Here is a 24,678-nt window from a genome sequence, read left to right on the forward strand (position 1 = left end):
CTCAACCAATAAAAAAATTATAATAGATATAAATTTTAAAGCAATTATAAGTCAATAGATTTAATTTAAATTCATATAAATTATTTCGATCAAAAGGGATTTAACTTTTTAAATATTGCTTCCTAATTGCATTTTAAAATTCCGAAGTTTTTGGTCAATTTCCACGACTAGCCTATTAAATTTTAATTTTTTTTATAATTTCTTAACCTACATTTATGTTGTCAATCGCCCAACAATTGCAGACATTACAGCTACTACGGTAAGCAATTTTTCGTGATTTTTCTTGTAGTTATTATTTTAAGCGTTAATAAAATGAGGAGAAAGGCTAAGAAAGAAGTAAGAACACTCCTCTAAAATGAGATACATGGGGCATAAAATTGAGATGACCAAAGAGCAGTAGCATAAGTTCTATCTGGGTATATATCTGATCCTATAGTAGAACCTCAACCGTTTAGCTTACTCTCCCTTTATCACGTCTTCATACCTCCAAAGAACATAATGAACTGACACATGTAAGGTCCAGAAAGGGATATCTTTATCCTAAAATCGAACCTCAAAAACTGTTGAGTTTACCCTCTCCCTTCCCTTGTCACTCACGTCTTTAACCACCAAAAAGTAAAATGAATAAATACATGGAAACTCTAGAAACTTTCCTCCCCAAGACGGCGAGGGGGGTGCAATGAATTCATCAAATACACTAGGTGAACTCAATGCGAGATTAAAAGCAGGTTGAATATACTTTGCCATGAGATTGTCAAATTCTGACTCAGCAAAATCTCCTAATAAATTAGATTAGCTTGATCACATGTTTGACAGACGGTATGGTCAATTCGGATTCTTCTCCTTGATGAGTAGTGAAGTTCAGATGACCGAACTCATTGAAGCAAATGGTAGTCCCAAATAACCGCAGAAACTGGAGTGAGTTATCTGCCGATGAGCTTATAGTAGGCATATAAACCAGAGCCCACAAAACCCAGAAGTTGTCCTACTACATTCCACTAACCAAAACACAACACATTCTTCTATCAACAGGGAAAATAACCTCAAATGATAAAAGTCAGTAGGGACAAGAGTACTCACAAAATCAAATGGTAGCCCACCAAAAATTATCCAGCCAAAGCCAATAGTAAATAGATCCTAGACATTTAATCAGAATATTTAGAGTCCATGCATAAAAATTAAGCACAACAAACAACCATCAATTATGGCAATGATCTAAAATGAATATAAAAGGGATAGTATATATGAGTTTACATAGGACTCGACTGCAATATGTGGAAGGGATACCTTAATCCAATTAAAATCAACATATTGTGGTAAGTCTTAGACAGGTAGCATTTGGTAAACATATTAGAACAGAAGTTACAAAATGGAACATAACCAATGAGTTCTATTCTAGCTTTGGTGAATTATAAAAATAGAACAAAACAAAATATTGTGTTGAGAAATGGTATATTTTGGTTCTATAAAAAAGGGTGGAACCAAAGATAAAAATAAAATAAAATAAAATATTCTATTTCGTTTATCCACACACATCAAACACTATCTTAGCATTAATTCCTAACTAAAGGTTTCCAATGTCAATCAAAGATCATAATTATGCCTCATCAGAAACAACTAATCTGCACCAAGATACCAAGTTATATTTCCTTTTCCCCAATTTTTCATTCCTTCATGAATCAAATTCGACTGTAACTTTAGACCAGAAACATGATTTCCCAAGAGAATCAACAATTTCGCCTCATTTTTTCTCTTCCAAAAATGTTTACAAGTGAAACTGCTTCTATATTTAAAAGATTTAGCTCTTTTAAAGTGATGAAGGTGCCATTTAGAGAATAAAGTATACTTATAACCTTTGATTAAAAAACGAATAGTTAAGATTTTAACAAATAACGTTATAGATGGGCATGTTTTTATCACGATTTGAACCATTGATTTTTTAATTAACAGTTATAAACTTATAATTACACTTCATCCACTCTAGTGCATCTTCTTAATTTACAAGAGCCAAATTCATATTTAAATACCCCTCTCAATTCAGAGTGTACAGTTTGAAATTGCCTCATCCCCAAATTTACATGTCTGATTAGTTGAATGTACCCCTACCTCTCTCCCCCACCCTCTTAACATGAACCAATGTCCATAAACAAACTAATAGTTATACTTGCTCTCTCTCTCTCTCTCTCCACACCAAATTGTACTAGCTTTCCCTAAATTCCAAGTTTTAATAGGCAACAAGAAGTTTACCAATGCACCCCTGTTTCTACCCCAATATTGGTCAAATTTTGAATTAATAGAAAATATCCACTCTACCCACAGAGACCTTGCAAAAGTCAATGCAGTAATTAGCTATTATGATAACACCATGAAAGAGAAGGCTTGTACATTATCAGTCCCAACCTGGAATAATAGGTGCATCACACATTTAAGACAAAACAACTAGCAAGTGAACAAACCTTCAGATTACCACATTTTGTCTGTGTCAGCTGAATTGAGAGTAGTGTTCAGAAAAATATTGTAATTCAGGAAGAAAGCAAGGATGCAGGAAAAAAGCAAGACAACCTGCACCCCAAAAACACATAAAGATTACAACTTGTCAAAATATCAAAATCAAGAGAAATCTGGGTTTAAAACTTGATGCAGATTGCTATAAGCCATTTGGCAGTTGTTTCTCTATGAACTTAGATAATGGACCTTTAAATTGCTGGAAACATAATGTGCATGAAAAATGTGTATGCAAGTCTGCCCCATTAAAGAAAAATAAATAAAAAATAAAGTGTAAGACAAATATGGAAGCAGTGATGCTTTCCATTATACAAATAAAAAATAAAAATTAAGGGTAAAACCAAAATGAGTCATTCCCATTATAATAATTATAAGATAGATTATAGATAATATAATTTTTAACTAGTGTGAGACAGGATAGACCCTGCAAGATCAACAGATATGCTATGAAAACTGAAAGTTGAAATTTATTTGGATTTTACTTCTAAGAATGACAAAAAATAAAAATCAAATAAAACTAACTGGATTACTAAAAAATAATCATCAACCAAATCTGAACAAAACATTTAGTCTATGTTATATCATGGTATGAAATGCCCCCTACAATTTGGCCCATTTAGACTACGGTCAAAAGGTTAAAATGCGGCAAAATGCCCCAGTAGTTTGTTAACATACTAAAAAAAAACTTCGTACCCCATTGTCCAGAGGCTCTTCGCTATGCGAAGGTATGGGGGAGGGATATTGTACGCAGCCTTACCCTTGCATATGCAAAGAGGCTGTTTCCGGATTCGAACCCATGACCAACAAGTCACCAAGGCACAACTTTACCACTGCACCAGGGCTCGCCCTCTTTGTTAACATACTAACATCCCAAAATTTACATCGATATGTCAACTGAATAGACATGTGGAACATGTGATAGCAAGCAGGCTTGGCCTGTTTTCACTTTTTCCCATGTACTTTATTACATAAGCATATAACCCTCTTTCCATCAAAATGTGGCAGAAAATAGCTCAGGCTGACAAAGTGCAAAAGATGAGATTATATGATTTATTCTAGACAGACTTTTAGAATCCTACTTAACTTTGAAGGATAGGAAGAAAAAGAAATCTTTTGGCAAGTAACTAAGGATCAAAACTGTCAACTAGTAAAAGGAGAAAGCCAAAGCATAACATACAATAAAACTAGGTGAAAGAAGGTAAGGAAAATTGAGTGTCATCTTCAAGTCACCCCGAACTAATGTCCAGAAAAGCAAAAAGGGCCCACATATGACACCTATAACATAATAGAAAAATTCTTTCAAATCACAATTAGATTAAAAAGAAAAACAAGCATGCTTTCTTTTACCAAGAAAAAAAAACAACTGATAGGCCATTTGATACAATCTATCAGCTTACCATTACACCACATAAGGCCAAAGCTATTAAGGCCACTAGTTTTGCCTGAAAAAAGACATAATGCCAAATAAGTAAGAAACTGCACTCCAACTACAATGAAAAAAGGTATAGAATTTCCACTGTGTCGGAATGAGAGAGACAAGGAATACGACCAACACGGGCTATGGTTGCAAGATATATAGCCGTGGTGATGTTTGACAGGAATACAGTGGCATAGCCATAGGCATCAAAGGATAAATCTCGTGCTCCCACAACAAATGCACCGAAGACAATCAAGCTAACACTGATAACAACCTTACAAATTTCAGTTAAATGAAGGAATCAGGGAGATGTTCATTCAAAGAACAATTTGAACTTTAACTTCATTCAGTCATAATGGAAGAAAGGGAGAGAAATAACAAAAAGAACAAAGAACCAGTTTTTTTTTTCTTTTGAGTAAACACTCATTTAGCCATCCAAAGTTCCATGAGTCATCACATCACATTAGTACTCCAAAATTTCTCGCCACCAAATTAATCCACCAAAGATTCTTCCTATCAGTACTTTAGTCCCTCAAAGATCTAAAATGGAGGATAAAAATGAAACAAAAAGAACTTTGAGGGACTAACTTATTGCCCAAAATTTTTGGAAGACTAATGTGATGGTACTCGTAATTTTAGAGGATCAAATTGCAGGTTTACTCTTTTATTTTTTAATAGAATGCACATCAACTTACCCATTTAAAAGAGGATGCAGGAGGAGAGCATTTGGAAATATTTTAAAGGTTTAATTACTCATTTAATCCCTATAATTATGCAAACTTTACCTTTTAATCCTTATACTTAAAAATCGTCCATTTTCGTACTTATGCATATCATTTTTAGTCCTTATACATACCATTTTCTATCCCTTTAGTCCCTACAGTCTAAACTCATAGGGAGTAGAAGGAATTGAAAATAGTATGTATATTAAGGACTAAAAGGGATGATTTTTAAATAAAGGGACTAAAAGGTAAAGTTTGTATAACTATAGAGACCAAATGAGTAATTAAGCCTATTTTAAATTAAATGTTCAATGTACCATATTTACAATGCACATATTAAGTTTGTAAGTACAATAAGTACAGTCAATAAAATAATAAACCATGTGCTAAAATTCTATTTTTATTAAGAGGAATGGGGGTAAAAAAATCATCAAAGTCCTAACCATTTGATTTTAGAGTGTCTAATTCTATGTTATGTTAAGCTATAAGGGGAGGACAGATGAATGGTTTTATTATATTTCTAAGACTATGGAACATTTTCCAGTCTACCTAAATTATACATTTCACATATGTCACCAAAATTTCACACGCAATTAAGTCATCAAAGATTTATTTGAATACAATATGGATCTGTATGTCACATCATGCAATTGAAAGAAAGTAATCTACCTGAAAATGACAGAAGGTGAGTACCTCTGCCCCACCAGCATAATTTCTACAAGCATAGTAAATACCACTGTGGTCCTCCTAAGGGTGGTGTACATAGGAACATTTACTCCACGAACAGACTCCATGGTGACTAGCTTTTGACAGGAAAAAAACAGGAGTGCATGAAAAAATAGAAAGAGAAACTAATAGGGATTGGGGCAAGGGAAGTTGCTCTTACGAACCCTTTAGTCTAAAATGAAGAGATTAAATCACAGTTGAAAATTTGTCCTATAAATAAAGGAAGGGCATACCATGTAAAGTAAATAAGCTCCTGCCAAAGAAAGAGTGTGCTTCAAAGTCCTCAGTGGAACAAATCCATTTGAGTTATCTGCCATAATTACTGATTCGCCTGCTATGAAAGAAATTATCCTCCAGTGCCTCAATACATAAAGAAAACAACATGAACATACCATCTGCAGTGGTAAGAAGTATAGAATAATATATAAAAATGTGAAAAAGATCTAATGGAGATCCAGGATGATTTGATTGGTATTCAAGTTGCAAGGCCAAAGTGGTCAACCAAGGCATAGACACCACACACTTTACTATACATTTTATTTTACATTCTAGGTGTAGAAATTCTGAACAAAAAAAAAAAAAAGGAGTGTTTCAAGGAGTGGTCTAGGTGTAGAAATTCTAAAACTTGGGATAAGTATAAGATAGCTAGAAATGAAACCAAAAAGGCGGTGAGTGAGGCAAGAGCCCAAGCTTTTGACGGACTATACCAAGCTCTAGGAACCAGGGACGGAGAAAGATCTATATATAGGCTTGCTAAGGGTAGAGAGAGGAAGACTAGAGATTTGGATCAAGTAAAGTGTGTTAAGGATGAAGAAGGCAAAGTCTTAGTGCATGAAAAAGATATCAAGGAAAGGTGGAAGGCGTATTTCCACAACTTATTTAATGATGGATATGAATATGACTCTAGCAGTCTAGACACAAGAGAAGAGGACCGGAACTATAAGTACTATCGTCGGATTCAGAAACAGGAAGTAAAGGAAGCGTTGAAAAGAATGAGTAATGGTAAGGCGGTGGGGCCAGACAACATACCTATTGAAGTGTGGAAAACTCTTGGAGATAGAGGTCTTGAGTGGCTCACCGAACTCTTTAACGAAATTATGAGGTCAAAACGCATGCCGGAGGAATGGAGGAGAAGCACGTTAGTGCCAATCTATAAGAACAAGGGGGATATACAAAATTGTGCAAATTATAGGGGAATCAAGCTCATGAGTCATACCATGAAATTATGGGAAAGAGTGATCGAACGGAGATTAAGAAAGGAGACTCAAGTTACTGAGAATCAATTTGATTTCATGCCGGGAAGGTCGACCATGGAAGCGATTTATTTATTACGGCGGGTGATGGAGCAATATCGCATGGCCCAACAAGACTTGCACTTGATTTTTATTGACTTGGAGAAAGCGTATGATAGAGTGCCTAGAGAGATTTTGTGGAAAGCTCTAGAGAAGAAAGGGGTTAGGGTTGCATATATTCGAGCTATCCAAGATATGTATGATAGGGTATCGACTAGTGTTAGGACACAGGGGGGGGAGTCAGACGATTTTCCCATCACAATTGGTTTACATCAAGGGTCAACCCTTAGCCCCTACCTTTTTACCTTAATTCTGGATGTCCTCACGGAACAAATCCAAGAGATAGCGCCGAGATGCATGTTTTTTGCAGATGACATAGTCTTCCTTGGAGAGTCGAGGGAGGAGTTGAATGAGAGGTTGGAAACTTGGAGACGAGCTCTAGAAACACATGGCTTTCGCCTAAGCAGAAGCAAATCGGAGTATATGGAATGTAAGTTCAACAATAGAAGGAGGGTTTCTAACTCAGAGGTGAAAATAGGAGACCATATTATCCCTCAAGTCACACGGTTTAAATATCTTGGGTCTGTAATACAGGATGATGGGGAAATTGAAGGGGATGTGAATCATCGCATTCAAGCAGGATGGATGAAATGGAGAAAAGCATCGGGGGTGTTATGTGATGCAAAGGTACCGATCAAGCTAAAGGGAAAGTTTTATCGGACTGCGGTAAGACCGGCGATTTTGTACGGAACAGAATGTTGGGCGGTCAAGAGCCAACATGAGAATAAAGTAGGTGTAGCGGAGATGAGGATGTTGCGGTGGATGTGTGGTAAGACTCGACAGGATAAAATTAGAAACGAAGCTATTAGAGAGAGGGTTGGAGTAGCGCCTATTGTAGAGAAGATGGTGGAAAATAGACTTAGGTGGTTTGGGCATGTAGAGAGAAGACCGGTAGACTCTGTAGTGAGGAGAGTAGACCAGATGGAGAGAAGACAAACAATTCGAGGCAGAGGAAGACCCAAAAAGACTATAAGAGAGGTTATCAAAAAGGATCTCGAACTTAATGATTTGGATAAAAGTATGGTACTTAATAGAACATTATGGCGGAAGTTGATCCATGTAGCTGACCCCACCTAGTGGGATAAGGCGTTGTTGTTGTTGTTGTTGTTGATATCATTACTTTCTATCACAAATGTATGAAATATAACTTTTGCATTGTTGCTTTAACTAATTTGGATAATCCCTAATAATTGAGTATTTGAGTTTGAAGAACTTCAACTCTTACAGGGATTCTGTTTGATTGTAAGAACACCTAAGTTTCAGTTGAGAAAGATGCTCAAGAGCATTGGAAGAGTAAAACAGGAGGAAGATAAGGCGCAGTAGCAGACTGGGAAAGAGAGGGACAGAGAATCAGAAAAAGAAAAAAGATTGCAAGTTTACTGTAGGCACTATCAATTTATAGATATAACCTTTACTGTAATCCTCAAAAGGTATGTTTGGTAGTTGGGTTTCGTGGGGAAGGGAGGACATTTTCCATTTCTAACAAATTTTTGTAAATTTGATCAAATTTTAAAACTATGCATTTTCAATGTAAAAAAGTTTGCATGGTCTACCGATCAGAAATCATTGTCGAAATGACTTTTAAGATTATTATAATAAAACTCAACAAACTTATCATATGTGATGATTTGTAATTGGGTGACAGTATAAAAATCTTTTACAATCAATGCGTATATTATTTACTCATAAACTTGAGAGTTTGATTTTCGTGCCCTCAGTGTAAACTTTTATATTGTAAATCAATCAGAAATAATCTTAGACATGACTTTTAAAATAATTATTAAAAAAGTCAACATGTTTATCTTACATAACAATCTATGATTGGATTACTGCATGGCAATCTATGATTGGATTTAAGTGTATGTCAATATGTGATTGGATGACGGTGTAAAAACCTTTACACTGTCCATGCATTCTAATTAAGTACTAAATTTGTCCTCTCTTCCCTTTCCCCCCTAAAGATCCACTACCAAACATACCGTAAACTAAAGCCACAACAGTCATCATTTTGGTCTTCCAAAGAATCTCGACATCAATTCTATCCCTTGAAAGATATTTATCATTCGCATTCTTGCTTTTAAGAATGGCGAAGAACAAAGTTATTTCGGTTTACAATTTTGAGTAAGTAGTGCCTGAAATTCTTACTACAACAAAGTAGTGGCACGTGTAGGCTTGTCTCGTTTGAACCATGTGAGTAACATGAAAAGACCTATTTGAATGCCAAATAAATTTGGAGAGATCATTGACTACGTCAAACATATCATGAGCATAATGGCGTATTGCTCAGACAGGAGAACTATAACTTTCACCGAAATAATAATAATAAAAATGAAAATGTGGATGAACCTGAAGAAGCGTGATGACACCTGCAGATGGGAAGTGAAAAGACGAAAGAGCACTACAAGACAAAAAAAAAACAGATTAACAAGTGATTTATGAAAGCCTAAACACGCGCAGTGAATGAGAGAGTTTCAACAATTAGTTTAATTGGAGAATTAAAATAAAATGAAGCAAAAATTGGAGTGGAACCTGCACATGACATGTAAGAGATGGCAGTATAAATCCTTCGTGTTTGGAAGGTCTTGTTATTGTCGGCTTTCAAAAGCCACTCTCGGTCTTCGTCGTTAGGAGGATCCGATACCGGAAGCATCAGATTCTCCGACGAATACGACGGCTTCAGAGGCATTCCGCGGTTCTCAACGTCTGAGTGTCACGATTCCTAACTCGTGACTCACTGTCCAAACCCGCCGGCGTCTCTCTCTGCTCCGATTCAGATCCTTAAACTTACTGATTGGTGAAAGAGAGATGACAAATTATTATTTTTTACGCCAATATTCTAGTACCAGTATAAACTTTTTTACATTAAGTAAATTAATTAATAAGAAGAGAAGAGAGAATTGTGAGATGAAATAAATGATCTAAGGAAGAAAAATAAAATAGAGACAATCATGTTAAAAAAAGGCTTAATCGTTATTTATTTTGGTCCACTAATTCATTTTTTTAGGTTCAATTTAGTTTTTATTTTTAAAAATGTTTAATTTATTTATTAAGTTTAATTTTTTTAAAGGTTTAATTATGTCCTTTATTTTCTAAAATAAATATTATTTTATTTTCTTTCGTCACCTCCACCTTTCATCATTTTTAAAAAAATGAAAACGAGCTTGATTTTAAATGAGGTAAACTCATTCTAAAAAATAAAAAATTTAATTTAAAATAAAAACCTAAATTGAGCCTAATAAATAAATTAAAAGACTAAATTAAATATTTAAAATTAAGAAAGTTAAATTAAACTTAAAAAATAAATTAAAAAAATAAAATAATAATCAAATCAATTCAAAAACGAACATGAGGTTGACTAATAACATATATTAACAATTTTGATTGATAAGATAAAAAAAATCATAACTAGGAACTAAAATGATATATTTTAAACTATAAAATCTAAAAGAAAAAAATATTATAACTTTAAAAATCAAAAGGATTAATTAAACCTAAGAACATTAGGTCACATGTATAGTAATGTAATGAATTAAGAATAATTATATTTATACATTTTTTTCCATCTTTTTCCTCACCTCATTGTTTTCTCATTTCTTTTTCTTTTCTGTCATGTTACTTACCAAGTTACCATATATATTACTTTCTTCTTCCTTTCATCTCATTTCTTTTTCTTTTCTGTAATGTTACTTACCAAGTTACCATATATATTACTTTCTTCTTCATTTCACTTGCTTTCACTCTAAAATGGACTGTATACCTAACATTTTCAAACAGAAAATATGTTGCCGGCTTCGTGTATCTCAGAAATCAGAAGATTACCATCAAAAAATAAATCAGAATATCATAAATTTTACGCATGGTAGTGATTTTTTATGTGCTTTTTTTTTTCTAATCTATAAATTTTATTTTGAAGGACTTCCTTGTCTCCCTTCAATTTTCATCTACAATAATAATAAGAGAGAGCTCTAACGTTGCCACATTTTGTAGCAGTTTAGTTAGACAACGCGTAAAAGAAAGATCAGAAATGTCTTTACTTTGTTTCCTCTAAAAAGGAAGTTGTTCTGGATTGTTATGAGAAATTAAACCGAGTAATCATGATTTGCACACAATAATTACGGTTACATTTAAAAATTTTGATTTTACATTACCATAGTCAATGCAATTGACAACTTGACAATCAGTGGTGATTTCAATTTATGCTTTGGCTGACTGTGCTTTCACATTATCAAATTGTTAAACATCCAAAGGAAATCAAGTATAAAAGTATTTTATGTGTTTGAGAGGTAATTGCCAAGCTGTTTTTTTATTGGCCTATAGTTTATACACTATCTTATAAACTTAACAAACATACTTTTTTTTTTATTGGTTTATCAAATTTTAAATGTTATTGATTTATAACATTTTTAATGTTATTTGAAGTGATGTTGGAATTTATAATTTATTGTTATTTATTTTATTTTATCATTAATATTTTAATTTTTTTCATTTTCCCATTTAATATTATACTATTTTATTTAAATACTATTTGTATAAATTATTACACTATAGATTGTTATTCATTATTAATTTTTAATAAACATTTGATCTAACAATTAAAAAAAACTTATTAATATTAATTTAAAAAACAAAACGTAATACCTAAAAACAGATCTTCGTCTATAAAATAACTCATAAAAAACGTTATATAAATATATCTTTTATAGTTTTATATAACTTTTATTATTATTAATTAGTTTAACAAATAATGTTATCAAATAATACTATTAATTCAATAAATTAACTTTAACAATTTTTAATGAAAAAACATTTTGAATTTTTTTAAGTAATTTATATCTATATTAAAACTTTTCAATCACTGTCACGTGTCGGGAATTTGACAACTTTTTTAAAAAAAATTATTTTAATTTTACTCATTATATTATCTTTCACTTTTTTTTTCAAAACCCGTGTAATGTACGGGTTTCACGCTAGTTTATCAAACCTCAAAACTAATTACGATGGGTGAAGGAATATAAAATAGGAGTTTAATATTTTGTTCTCTGTCAACTGAGATGGTAAAAAATCTGCAAAAGACTTGTGCATAAATGATGATACTCCATTAATAATTTACATCTTTTTGGTGCCCGCAACGGATTCCTATTTTGTAATTTCAAATGTTTGTATTTTGTAATTATTTATGATTGATAGATTAAAAAGATAATGGAAGACATTAATAACTTACATAATGAAAATGTTACACATGATTTCAATAATACATTTTAAACGAGTTAAAGATAATGCATTATTACTCTTCACACAGTTATAAGTTAATGTACTTAAACTAACATGGATAATAAGCACTTTTAACGATAAGACCAAAGTTTTCTTATCCTCCAATCCATGGTTAAGTTAGCCAAGCTTTCTCTGGGAACTTAAACCATAGTGCGTTGATGCATATCGCTTCCTTGAAGTGGGCCATCCATTAAACTAGAGAACAGAACCTTGCCACGCTTTGCTTTGCATATCTTTCCACCATCAAGATTCGAGAGTGACATCCTATCCATCAGTTTACATTTTTACTCAGATTAAAAGTAAAAATTATACATCAAACTTTATTTTTAGCCATCAAGAAGAGGATAAGTAACCAAAAGTGAATCATATCACTTTTTCTTTTCTTGACATAAACTCTACTGATTATAAAAGCAAATGCTTGAAGATAAACTCAAAAGGTTAATTCATGTATCGTGATCCAAACGAAAAAGCGTGTGAATCAATGATGTAGGATTATTTTAGTTAAAGTAGAAATCTTAATTTGAGCCTTATATATATATAGCTATGTTAAATATTTAGAAGAAAAATTTTATTATCTATAATAATCTTATAGAATTATCTCCTGTGAAAAATACTTGATATTGAGGCAAATAAAATGTAATGTAATCCATTTAAGAAATTAAACTTTCTCAACAAGTGTTCTTTTTCTGGCATGCAAATAGATTTGAAGATCGAAACTGATCACATGTTTGAGTTTAACTTTATTTCTTGACGAATTAATTACGTTATCCTCCAAAGTAATTTTGAATATAGACAAGCATGGCACTTGTCAACACTGATGCAAAAACCAAGTGCTGGATGTGGTGAGTTGTAGGGTGTGGGAGCAGTAATCAATGCCAGGTAAAGGGCAAGCAATGAATTGGACCTATCATATTTTTGGGGTCCTACTAGTTGAGTTTGCAACCTTCACCGCACGAGAACTAAATGATAGACCCTGGTTCCAGTGGTCGTGCGGGGTTCAGTGAATAGCATAAGTTCCCATTTCCCTTGCACCATCACGTGGCCTTCACAAGGTCTACACCTCTGGACCAGCACTCCATTTTGCTCTATTCCTAACCCAACACTACCATTTTGGACCATGTACCTAACCATACTATATGTCGAGCACAACTTTCACTATACATGGACTAGAATCAATAGTGTGGAATAAAAACACACACAAACAAACCCAATTGAAACAAACATTATTAATTAGTTGTTTAATTTCTAAGAGAAACATGTTACAAGGTAGCTATAGGGGATTAATTAATTAATTAATTCATTCATTAATTAATTGAAAATGTTATTGTAATCAAATAATCAACTAAGGTGAAGCGAATATTTCCTACTAGCTAAGTGGAAACAAGGAAGTTGTGTGAGTTCTAAAATCATGATACGTTTGACGGGCATCAGCCGACACATTGGACATATTAGCAAACAATATCAACAGGTGCATGCATGAACTCCTAGTTTCTTTGTTTTTTCTTTTGTTTGTTTGGAAGCTAGCTAACTCTTTCATAATAAACTAGGTTAAACTAATAGTGTTTTGTTTGATACATGGTCAAGCGGGGCATTTATGATTAGAGGCTCAAGAGTTTGATATACAAGTTCAGCATACATGATTTATCAGAATCAGAAGCTACTCTGGTGGCGACACAAAATTTGACACACGAAGTTGGCTATAAAGAGATTCCATTAGAAAAGGAAGAAGAAGAAAAAAAGTGGATGGCCAATCGTATCATAAACAAATACAAGTTGTTCCGCTTGATAAATAAACATTATATATATATTTATATGTCTGTGTCTTATTTATCTTTAAATGGATCAACACATTGTTTTCAAGATTAGATTCTCCCTGCTGTTGATGAACCTAATCCGTAGTCTTTTCAGAATGATCATCTTCACCAAATTATGGTGTTAATGAATATGACAATTCCCTAAAACATTAATACATTATTAATATATACTTTATATTAAGTAGTAGTATATAATAAATAAACCCAAGCAATGAAAAAAAAAGAAGCTAGAGAGAGAAAGAGAATAAATGTATAGGTGGGGACACATGGCAGTAAAATTGAGACAACTAAAAGAAAACGGGTAAAGTGGCTGTGGCACGTTGGTGCTCTCATTCCTCAACTAGCTTATAATGCTGCTTCTCTTTTAGCCGACCCAACTTCCATGCTGTCTCAAACTATCCTTGTTTCACAAGACAATAATCCTTTTCGTTCCTTTGCCTCACTCACTCATGCACAAACGCGCGCGCATATATATATATATATATATATGCTTAGTACAAGTCCCAAAGGGCAAATAATCCCAATAACTTTGAGAAAGCTAGCTAGAGAGCTATATCTAACTTTGAAAATTTGCCCAATATACATGTTCTACTTTGCCTATTGCAACATATCCTATAGTTAGCTTCTTAGTTCTTACATTACATACATGGAAGTTGACTTAGTTCTTGCTCTCCCCACTCAAAATTCCGTTGAGGAATTCAAGCTTAACAAGTCGAAACAGATAGTGAGTTTACAGTTATGGAGAGCCAGTTGCGGTTCAGAAAGCGAAAAACGTGTCAAACACAATAAGCGCAGCTTCGAAGAGTCCTTTGGACATTTTTTGAAACCTTTGCCTTTACTAGTTTGGAGTGGACAGCCAAATGAAGAAGATGACCGCAGTGAAAAGGTGCAAAGAAACATTCACATACCAAACAAGTAAGTTGTGTCTCCACTTACTATGTTCTCCATATGTATGTTTGCTTACCCTTCTAAAACTAACTAGTAAAGTAATAATTGACATTTTGATCATATATATGTGCATTTTTTATGTTATTCTTTTATGGTACTTAGAGGTTTATCTCGTTAATTTGCGTAATAAAGGTTTCTATAAAATGTTAATTTAGACTACCAAAGTAAAACTCTAATTCTGATTTAATACCAGTATAAGAAGTACCTATAGAACTACATGTAAGTTTTGTTCTTAGTAAAGGACAACTAGAACTTCTGTAATGATAAGCTATTAAAAGAAGGTTATCTTACTTACTTTGATGGTGTTCATACAGGAATGGTGATGAAGAAAACCATTTGGTGGGGTGGCCACCAGTTAAATCATGGAGGAGGAAAGAACTCCATCAGCAGCATCCTGCGAGAGGCCGAATTAGGAACGATAGGATTCAAGCTAATGAAAATCAAAGTAGAGGACCAAACTCTTTATATGTCAAGGTTAACATGGAAGGGGTAGCCATAGGAAGGAAAATCAATTTGAGGCTTTTCAATTCTTATCAGACACTCACAAGCAGCTTGATCAGCATGTTTGCTAAATGTAAGTGAATGGTTCTACATTTCTTTTTTCTTTTGAGTTTGTTGTGAGATGTATGCAGTGGATTTGATTTTTGATTTGGTCTATACATGTTATATTTGAACAGACCAAAAATTTGAGGAAGTTGGAGAAAGTTACACGCTCACCTTTCAAAACGAACAAGGGGAATGGCTGCAAGTAGGACATGTTCCATGGCAGTATGTGCATATTTTATATATACATTGATTACATACTTCCATTGACTACTTTATGCCACGGAAACTTTAAGGACAATTCATTCCTTGGAGAAAAAATTAAAAAAGAGAGAAACTTTAGGAATATTATTATTATTATTGGTAAGGTATCTAAAGAAAAACATTTTCTTGATTTGCAGATCCTTTATAGGTACTGTGCGGCGTTTAGTGATACTGAGGAATGGAAGTGAAACTATTTGACACAGATTTTTATCTGTGCTCTGATGTTGTTTATGGTGTCGGTTCGGGAAAAGAGTATTAGCTTGAATAGGTTGTAGAAAGCAAAAGCAAAGTATGAAAGAGTCGGATTACAAATAACTTGCTTCAGCTTTGATTCTTTTTAATAATTTTGTATTGTTTCAATCACAAGTAACCTGATCGAACTTTCAAATGTCAGCATCTGCCAAAATAATCAGCGAAATTTGCCCATGATCGTGAAATTGAGAGCAATGGTTCACTTGTACTTGTTAAGTAATCTGCAAGGCAATTTATAGCTATAATTAAGTGGTTGGTGGGGGCTTATAATAAGGATGTGGCTGTACATGAAGAAAGCATGAACTAATCAAAGCCTTACTTTGACCTTGTAATAATAGAGTCTTTGGTTTAATAATTTATATGAACCTTGTCATATTTACATATCAGAATTTCGTTGGTCCCGACTCCTCTCTGATCAAGCTCAAAGCTTACCAAAAAAACTAACTAGTCATGCTTTCACTCACAATTCAAAGGAGTTGATTATGTATATTTGTTAACTAAATTAAATCCTGTGTGTCAAGGACCAATCCCATCCTAAACTAATTTTTCAGAAGCAATGGTCAAATTCCTGGTCAGTTAGTTAATAATAATACTCTAATATCATGAAAGCTCATGCTCTTGGGTAAAAGCTCTTGCTCTATATTGAATTTCATGTCTAAACCTTAACTTCCCCTAAAAAGTAGTACTACTATGAAATTTTGGTTTCTCTTTTCAGTTTGCCCTTAAAACTGAGCGATGATACCCTTAAAATCACCTCAAATTTAGTTGCAATAAATTCTTCTCTGACTTGTCACTCTAGAGCATGTAACTACCGTTGAGCTGTAATATCTAACTTTATATCCACCTTTTCAGTTCTCATCTATTGTTCTAGCTGGTTCTGGAGACATAATTTCCTTATGCACGCTGGCCTCATTGAATACATTCATCTACTGCTCCCTCTCTTCTCAAATCTAACAGAAAAAAAAATGGATTCATGCAAACTAATAAAATTAGTTAACCACATCTAATTGCATCAATCTCAATTAAAATTTTAATTTTTTTTAACTTATCCATTGGAATTTGGTATTAACAATATAAATAAGTCATTGGAACTAAAAACTCTCATTAAATGATGTTTTAAAAATAATAACATTAAATTGGATAAAGTTAGTTGAAATTTTTTTATATTTGAAACCAAGAAAAATGTATTTTTTTTTTCTTCTTATATTTGATAACGGATGGATTAATTATATGCTTGACTTCTTCACTCTTGCATTTTCATGAAAAGTGGAATTCCATGAAATTTTATTCAAGATAATTAATAATGCAGCAGAATTCCCAAGTTCATTTAATTCTAAATGTGACATATATATGCAATAGAGCGGGTTATGGGATTACCTGTAATGGACAAACTTGACATCGGCCCTAACGGATCCTGTTCAAAAGTCAAAACTACTAGTATTGTAGTCTCAACAGGACAAATGCAACATGGGTTTGGTTTTTTTTCTTCAATACAATGAAGACAATAAAGTTTAAATCTAAAACTTTGTGTAAACTATCTAACCTCCTATGCCGACACTATTGAATTAATATGGGCCTCTTCTTGTGATAAACAATAGTATAGGATAATCTGCTTTTGTTAGGATGTGAATGGATGTGAGAAACAAGCGAAAATAAGTTTTTGCCTAGTTCTCAAACAAGGTTGAATCACATTGAATGCCATAAAGATCAAATTCATTTGGGTCTTATTATTAAACCTAGTTAAGGAATCAATAAACTAAAGGTTATTACTAAAAATCATGAGCAAGCTGAACTATAATGTATCACCATCTCTGAAGTCTGAAGTGTGAAATAACTCGAATTGTGTATAATCCTCACCTGGCTCACCATATTTTGATACTTCCAGCTTCCAGTGCAATTGAGGAGATTCAGGTACCCTGTCATGTATTTTTAAGGACCCACTTCGCTCACTGGTATAGATATTTATAGCTGACTATGATTTTAATTTAACACGACTGTGTTATAGATATTAGTAGTTGAATTGCTTTGGAAGTTAGTGTGAGTTAAATGATTAATCATAGCTATTTGAAGTTAATTGATAGATGTTGACAGGATTATGCTTATTTACATTGTTTTCCTCATTTTTCAATCAACAGCAATTCTATATTTTTCCTTATTTTCAAGTCTCTTTGACTCTATCATATTTCTCGAAATGCTGTTAAGTTTTTTTTTGCTAAAATAGGAAGTTAATAGATGAAACAAGAAAAATTAAATGACACACTGATATCTTCCTCTGATTTCTTGGTCAAGTGTTGAATAATTTTGTCTTAGTTGACTGCGAGTTTGTTCCTTAACATCCCTTTCTAAGTTCAAAAGTTTAGTGAAATTTGGTTGTTAGTAAATTCAAAAACAACCGTTTTGAACACCGTTTTATCTTCTGTTGAAATTTTGTTGAATATTCCCCAAGTAGTTTCAGTTGACATTTGAAAACTGGTCGAATTTAATTTATTGCGAATAATTAAAAATAAAAATGTATTATTTAATTAACACGATCACGGTGGGACTCGAACCCACAATCTCCCGCTCCGGAGGCGAGCGCCTTATCCATTAGGCCACGCGACCAATGCTTGGTATTTGATAGGGTTCTAATAATCATAATTTTATAGTAACAAAATTAAAATGGGGCGCAAAGTCTACATTAATTGAAAAAAACATCTACAAGTACAGGACTAAGTGGTGGTTCATTGGCCGGCAACCTAACTTAGCCACTAAAGTAGATTAAGACTTGAAATTTTGTTTAATAAAAAAGGTCAGGTTCAAAATATTAAAAGTTATTTTCAACTTAACACTTAACATGCAAGTGTTAAAGTAAATACATAAAAGATATTGTTCAAAGGCTTATTAAAAATTAAAACTTCTTTTAAAGACTTTATGATAGAAATATACTTTTATTTTTCGCACAGCGTCAAACTTTTAAAGTTTTTAACTCAAACCTTTAAAATAAAATTTTAATTTCAAATATATAAATCTAAAGCCTTATATTAAACAAAAAAAATATGTTTGTTTTTAAAAGGTAATTTATTTTCTTATTAATAATTATAACAAACTATTTTATTTTTATGTAGCGTCTTATTTAAAAGTAAATATAAAACAAAATAAAATGAAAACCATATTTTGAAAGTAGAAAAAGTCTTTGAATCTGATGGGGCTTGGAAGCTTGGGTTGATTGTTTCCAGTTTGTATCCGCAGCACAGATGGATCTAGGATGGTTGAAAAAGAACTAACCCAATTTGAAGTCTACATTTTTTTGTTGAATAACTTAGATCGACGACGAAAGAAATGGTTTAAAGGGTCAATGTAGAATTCAAAGCATGCGTTGGATTAGTGATTCAACAGCTAATTACTAGTTCAGGGTCAGCTGTGTGTGATATAGATGCACTTCTCTTCTCTTTGTCGTTACAACTATAATACCAAATAAAAATATCATTTCCTCTCGTTTTTGAGCTGGCAAGTGTGTTGTTTGCTAAACGCCAAGTTGTTTTTTTATTTTAATTCCCATAAAAAATATATATTTCATTTTTTTGTCCACATAAGAAAATTACATTGGTTCCTAATTACATTTAGTACACATTTTTTTTTAGTTTATACGAAAAAAAAAATCTAACGTAATATTTTCTTATATGAGAAGTAATATTAGGTGTAAATATTTTTTTTTAATTTATTTCTTTCAAAAAAAAATAATGATCATGCTTTGACTTTCGGTCCATGACCTATTTTTTCAATAAAAAAGACACAACTTAAAGTGACTAACAAATCAACAATATATTATTTTTATTTCCTTATGTCCTAGATCATGCCAATGGAGTGAGTTAAAGTGAATTTTACTCTTTTCATCTCCATCCGCGTCTAAGGACAATATGGGATATATTTAGGGTTGAGGGTGGAAGATCTATAACTGAAATGAAAAATGCCTGCAGGGATTAGCTTAAAAACTAATATTTTATTTTTATTTTTATTTTTATCCTCATTAATTTACTTGTTTTTTTTATCTTTTAATCAATCAATTAATTACATTTTTCTTTATATCATTTTATATTTATCAGCTTTTGTAGTTATTGTTATTATATAGAGCTTTGTAAAAGTTTTATCTTAAGTAAAATTGACTATGTGAATCACATAACTTACATCATTGGACACAATTAAAAATCAAAGTTACCACACTCATAGTGGATACCAAATTTTCAGTCAATGTTAAGTCTTCGACAGTAAGCTTGTTCCAAATTCAACAATATCTACTTTATTATTGTGGATAAGTCTACACACAAGAGAATGCCATTAATTAAGTGAGGCAAATTAGGGATCAATTCACATATTCAGAATAGATTGTCACATTAAACATATTTTAAGCATTGATTGACAAAAATCTAGATCTAATATATGATTGATTAATCCATTATTTATGGTATGATTGATGTATGTAATTTAATGTATGATAATTACGAAATTTGACCTAAAATCCAGAAGAATCCAAACATATAATTCCATTATTTTCTCATTTTATCATCCTTTATAAACCCGCTTAACAAAATAGAAAAGTAACTTCTTTCCATTTTTTTTTTCATGTAATTGTGTAACACGTTAAAAGGCCATTTGCATCAAGATAACATAAACTAATATTATTTAAGTAAAAGAAGGCAATCAAGGCAACATAAACAAATGAAAATGGAAGTACAACATCCCACTTAAACGCCAATAAGGAGTAGAAAAGAAAGAAGAAGAAGAAGAAGAAAAGGTAAAGAAGGAAGGAAGAGAAAAAATAAGCAGAAAAGGCAAACACACAAGACAAATAATTCGTTGCTTTCCATGAATCCAAAGCATTTCAATTTTAACTCTCCCACCGACGACGCCTTCTTCTGGCTCGAGGCTTCGGGAAAGTTCAAAAATTCCAATCACACAGATGCTTTAATGAATTAAAAATCACACTTAGTTTGTGTACTTCAAGCGGGCCCCACCTCATCACCGCACCATCCGTCTCCACGTGTCCACATCGCAACAGCAAGGATCAGAAAGAAGATCGCTATCAAGAAGGAGAAAACCCGTCGACGTCACCGTAACCCGTACGCGTCGTATTGCACTAAAATAAACCCGCGACACATCCAATCCCACCCTCCCTTCAGACAGAGAGTTTCGGTAGACGGTAGCTATTAACATTACAACACCTTTTTATTATTTCACCTCTCTCTCTCTCTCTCTCATTGCCATAGATCTGAAACACAGATCACAGGGTTAACGCTTTTTGACCCTTCTCTCCATTGGTCATTCCCCCGAATACGCCGCACCTATAATCTAGCACCGACCGGACCCTCCATACCCGTTTTCGCGCGGATCTAGGAGCTCAGGTAATCCCCGAGGAATTTTCAATTGTTATCGGTTGAATTTCAACGGTTTTCTTCTTTTTGAAATTTAGTTGATTAATTCAGCTAGGGTTTAGTGTGTGAGTGAATAAGGTTGTTGTTGGGGGGTTTGCGATGGCTCCGACCACGATCCGGAAGGCGATTGGGGTGGTGAAGGACCAGACAAGCATCGGGATAGCGAAGGTTTCGAGCAACATGGCGCCGGAGATGGAGGTCGCGATTGTGAAGGCGACGAGCCATGACGACGACCCCGCGAGCGAGAAGTACATAAGGGAGATCTTGAACCTCATGTCCCACTCGCGTGGCTACGTCCACGCGTGTGTCACCGCCGTGTCCAAGCGTTTGGGGAAGACGCGCGACTGGATTGTGGCGCTCAAGGCGCTGATGCTCGTGCACAGGCTCATGAACGAGGGCCCGCCGCTGTTCCAGGAGGAAATCCTCTTCGCCACCCGCAGGGGAACCAGGCTCCTCAACATGTCTGATTTCAGAGATGAGGCTCACTCCAGCTCCTGGGATCACTCCGCTTTTGTGAGGACCTATGCTATGTATCTAGATCAGAGGCTTGACTTGATGCTCTTTGATAGAAAAAGCACCGCCGCCTCCTATGGTGGCGGTGCGGGTAGTGTTGGCGGTGGCGGCAGTGATGATAGATTTGGCGGAAGAGACAATTTCCAGTCACCGCCGTATGAGTACGGCGGTGGTGGTGAATTTAGAGGGGAAGGCGGCTATGGGAATGGGATGAGGAAGACGAGATCGTATGGGGACATGAGTGAATCGGTGGGGAGAGGGGAAGAGAAGAGGGTTGTGAGTGTGACTCCGCTGAGGGATATGACGCCAGAGAGGGTTTTCGGGAAGATGGGACATTTGCAGAAGTTGTTGGATCGGTTTTTGGCTTGTAGGCCTACTGGGTTGGCTAAGAATAGCAGGATGGTTTTGATTGCGCTGTATCCTGTGGTTAAGGAGAGTTTTCAGTTGTATGCTGATATATGTGAGGTTTTGGCTGTGTTGCTTGATAAGTTCTTTGATATGGACTATGCTGATTGTGTGAAGGCTTTTGATGCTTATTCTAGTGCGGCTAAACAAATTGATGAGTTGGTTGCATTTTACAATTGGTGTAAGGATACCGGTGTGGCGAGGTCCTCGGAGTACCCTGAGGTTCAGAGGATTACCAATAAGTTGCTTGAGACATTGGAGGAGTTTGTGAGGGATAGGGCCAAGAGGCCAAAGAGTCCGGAGAGGAAAGAGGAGGTTCCGCCGGTGGAGAAGGTAGAGGAGGAGCCGGCCCCGGATATGAATGAAATCAAGGCACTGCCACCACCAGAGAATTATATCCCACCTCCTCCGCCTGAGCCAGAGCCTAAGCCGCAGCCACAGGTTACGGAGGATTTGGTGAATCTGAGAGACGATGCAGTTACTGCAGATGATCAGGGAAATAAATTGGCTTTGGCACTCTTTGCTGGTGCACCTGCTAATAATGTAAATGGATCATGGGAAGCCTTCCCATCAAATGGACAGCCAGAAGTGACTTCAGCCTGGCAAACCCCAGCTGCAGAGCCCGGGAAAGCTGATTGGGAATTGGCATTGGTAGAGACTGCTAGCAATTTGTCAAAGCAGAAGGCAACTTTAGGTGGTGGGTTTGATCCTCTATTGTTGACTGGCATGTATGATCAAGGAATGGTGAGGCAGCATGTCAGCACTACCCAACTGAGTGGAGGGAGTGCAAGCAGTGTGGCATTGCCAGGACCTGGGAAGACTACAACCCCTGTGTTGGCTCTCCCCGCCCCGGATGGATCCGTGCAGCCAGTTAATCAGGATCCATTTGCCGCATCGCTGAGTGTTCCACCACCGTCCTATGTCCAAATGGCTGATATGGAGAAGAAGCAGCACTTGCTTGTGCAGGAGCAGCAGGTGTGGCATCAGTATGCTAGGGATGGGATGCAAGGTCAATCTAGCTTGGCCAAACTGAATGGCGCTGGATACTATGCCGGAGGTCCTATGCCCATGATGCCTTATGGAATGCCCCCAGTCAATGGAATGGGGCCTCCAACCGGGTATTATCACACTCCTTACTGATACCCCTTTCACCTTTTTTTTCTTTTCTGTGTCACATCTATAGGTTGTTTCGTTTATTTTTTACTACGACATAGTGTTTGGCTTGGTTTCAAATGATGTCATCTTATTCTTGAGATCTGCACATTAGTACAACGGGGTTGCTAAGGAGACTGGGTTGAAGAGACAAATTCTTGTTGGGTTTTGATGCTGGGAGATGTGTAACTCATTTGTGATATCTCTCTGTATTTTGTAATATTAGCATTTTCTTCCCGATTTTGTACTTCCAAGTGATTCTTGCACCTTAAAAACAAACGATTAACTACTGTAAATTTTATTAAATGCTGGTACTGATGAACACTATTGGTTATACCAAATGATATTTCCATCTTGTGGGAGCAGCCTTGACTGCCTATTCTTAAACTTTACTATAGGTACTCGGGAAGTGGTTCCTTTAGGGTGGAGTTAGATGTATTAGTAAGTTGCTGGGTTTGACATTAGGAATAGGAAGTAAGTTTTCAATCCGGTTATTTTTCCTTGTCTTACCTTTGGTCACCGAATTTAACTACATCATCATTAATGTTATCTAGGGATGTCAAGCAACATCTCTTATGGCATTCAAGTTATATGATTGGGTCTTTTCATTAACAATATAGTTGTCCCATACTCTTCAGTTCCTATCGTTAACAACTATTCAATTTGAATCTTGAAACTATTATTTTCGACTATTTGGTGAAGATTGTCTAAATGGTGAGTGAAGACAGGTAAACCGTCTGTCATTGTAAGCTGTAGGCGATACATGTGTTTTGGATACAGTAATATAGTTTCTCTCTTCAAGCTTTTGGGTTGGGTTAAGAAAAAGTAGAGCTTTCCTATGTGTTTGTTAGCTCGTGGCGTTGTGGCATGTGGGGGGGCTTTTCTTTGCTATATATAGTTTGTCTGCTTATGTACTCATGCATAAAGTTGAGATTAATTGTTACTGTAATATGATCGTTCAATTATATGCTCATATATTATGTGACAATTCATGATTCAACAGTAGTATTAAATTTTAATTTTCGTCCCATTATTTTATAAAATTCACAATTTTGATTTCATCCTTAATTTTGCATACACTAATTTCTTTATTATATTTTAATTAATTAAATTATTTTTTATGATACTTTAATTAATATGTTAGATTTAGGGTTAAATGAGACTAAAATAAAACAAATAAATTATGCATAGTTGAGAATTGGATTAAATCGTGGATTTTCTAAAACAGAATCAAAATCGCGGGAAAAAAAAGGAGGACCACAATCACTCATCAAGAATGAAAAAGGGTTAAAATTACAGTTTAGCCATTTAGTAAAATTGATTTAGTAAAAGTATCAGCTCTCATTAGTCATTGGAGTCGACATGATGATAATGTTAAACGAAGTT

General features: G+C 34.5%; 2 protein-coding genes, 1 long non-coding RNA gene, 1 other non-coding gene and 1 pseudogene across 5 annotated transcripts; 2 read left to right on the forward strand and 3 right to left on the reverse strand.

The window, feature by feature from the left end:
* Positions 1-326: 326 nt before the first annotated feature.
* Positions 327-9,394, reverse strand: LOC114408953 (annotated as a pseudogene).
* A 2,525-nt stretch (positions 9,395-11,919) lies between these two features.
* LOC114408956 lies at positions 11,920-15,163 on the reverse strand. The gene is made up of 2 exons (XR_003665960.1): positions 15,051-15,163; positions 11,920-12,257 (listed from the first exon to the last, which is right to left on the reverse strand). It is a non-coding gene; the product is annotated as an uncharacterized LOC114408956 (long non-coding RNA).
* Positions 14,178-16,200, forward strand: LOC114408955 (auxin-responsive protein IAA29-like). Its single transcript, XM_028372188.1, has 4 exons — positions 14,178-14,722; positions 15,070-15,329; positions 15,433-15,523; positions 15,700-16,200. The coding sequence occupies exons 1-4, from the start codon at positions 14,454-14,456 to the stop codon at positions 15,758-15,760; spliced, it is 681 nt and encodes a 226-aa protein (XP_028227989.1). The 5' UTR covers positions 14,178-14,453; the 3' UTR covers positions 15,761-16,200.
* A 2,142-nt stretch (positions 16,201-18,342) lies between these two features.
* On the reverse strand, positions 18,343-18,415 carry TRNAR-CCG. Its single transcript has one exon. It is a non-coding gene; the product is annotated as a tRNA-Arg (tRNA).
* A 2,554-nt stretch (positions 18,416-20,969) lies between these two features.
* On the forward strand, positions 20,970-23,657 carry LOC114408957 (putative clathrin assembly protein At2g25430). 2 transcript variants are annotated; one of them, XM_028372189.1, is made up of 2 exons: positions 20,970-21,192; positions 21,274-23,657. In XM_028372189.1, the coding sequence occupies exon 2, from the start codon at positions 21,322-21,324 to the stop codon at positions 23,278-23,280; it is 1,959 nt and encodes a 652-aa protein (XP_028227990.1). In that variant the 5' UTR covers positions 20,970-21,192; positions 21,274-21,321; the 3' UTR covers positions 23,281-23,657. The 2 variants fall into 2 exon arrangements, with proteins under 2 accessions (XP_028227990.1, XP_028227991.1); XM_028372190.1 differs by having other exon boundaries at positions 21,285-23,657.
* Positions 23,658-24,678: the final 1,021 nt, after the last annotated feature.

This window comes from Glycine soja, chromosome 4 (genome assembly GCF_004193775.1).
Source record: "Glycine soja cultivar W05 chromosome 4, ASM419377v2, whole genome shotgun sequence".
Taxonomy (NCBI): domain Eukaryota; kingdom Viridiplantae; phylum Streptophyta; class Magnoliopsida; order Fabales; family Fabaceae; genus Glycine; species Glycine soja.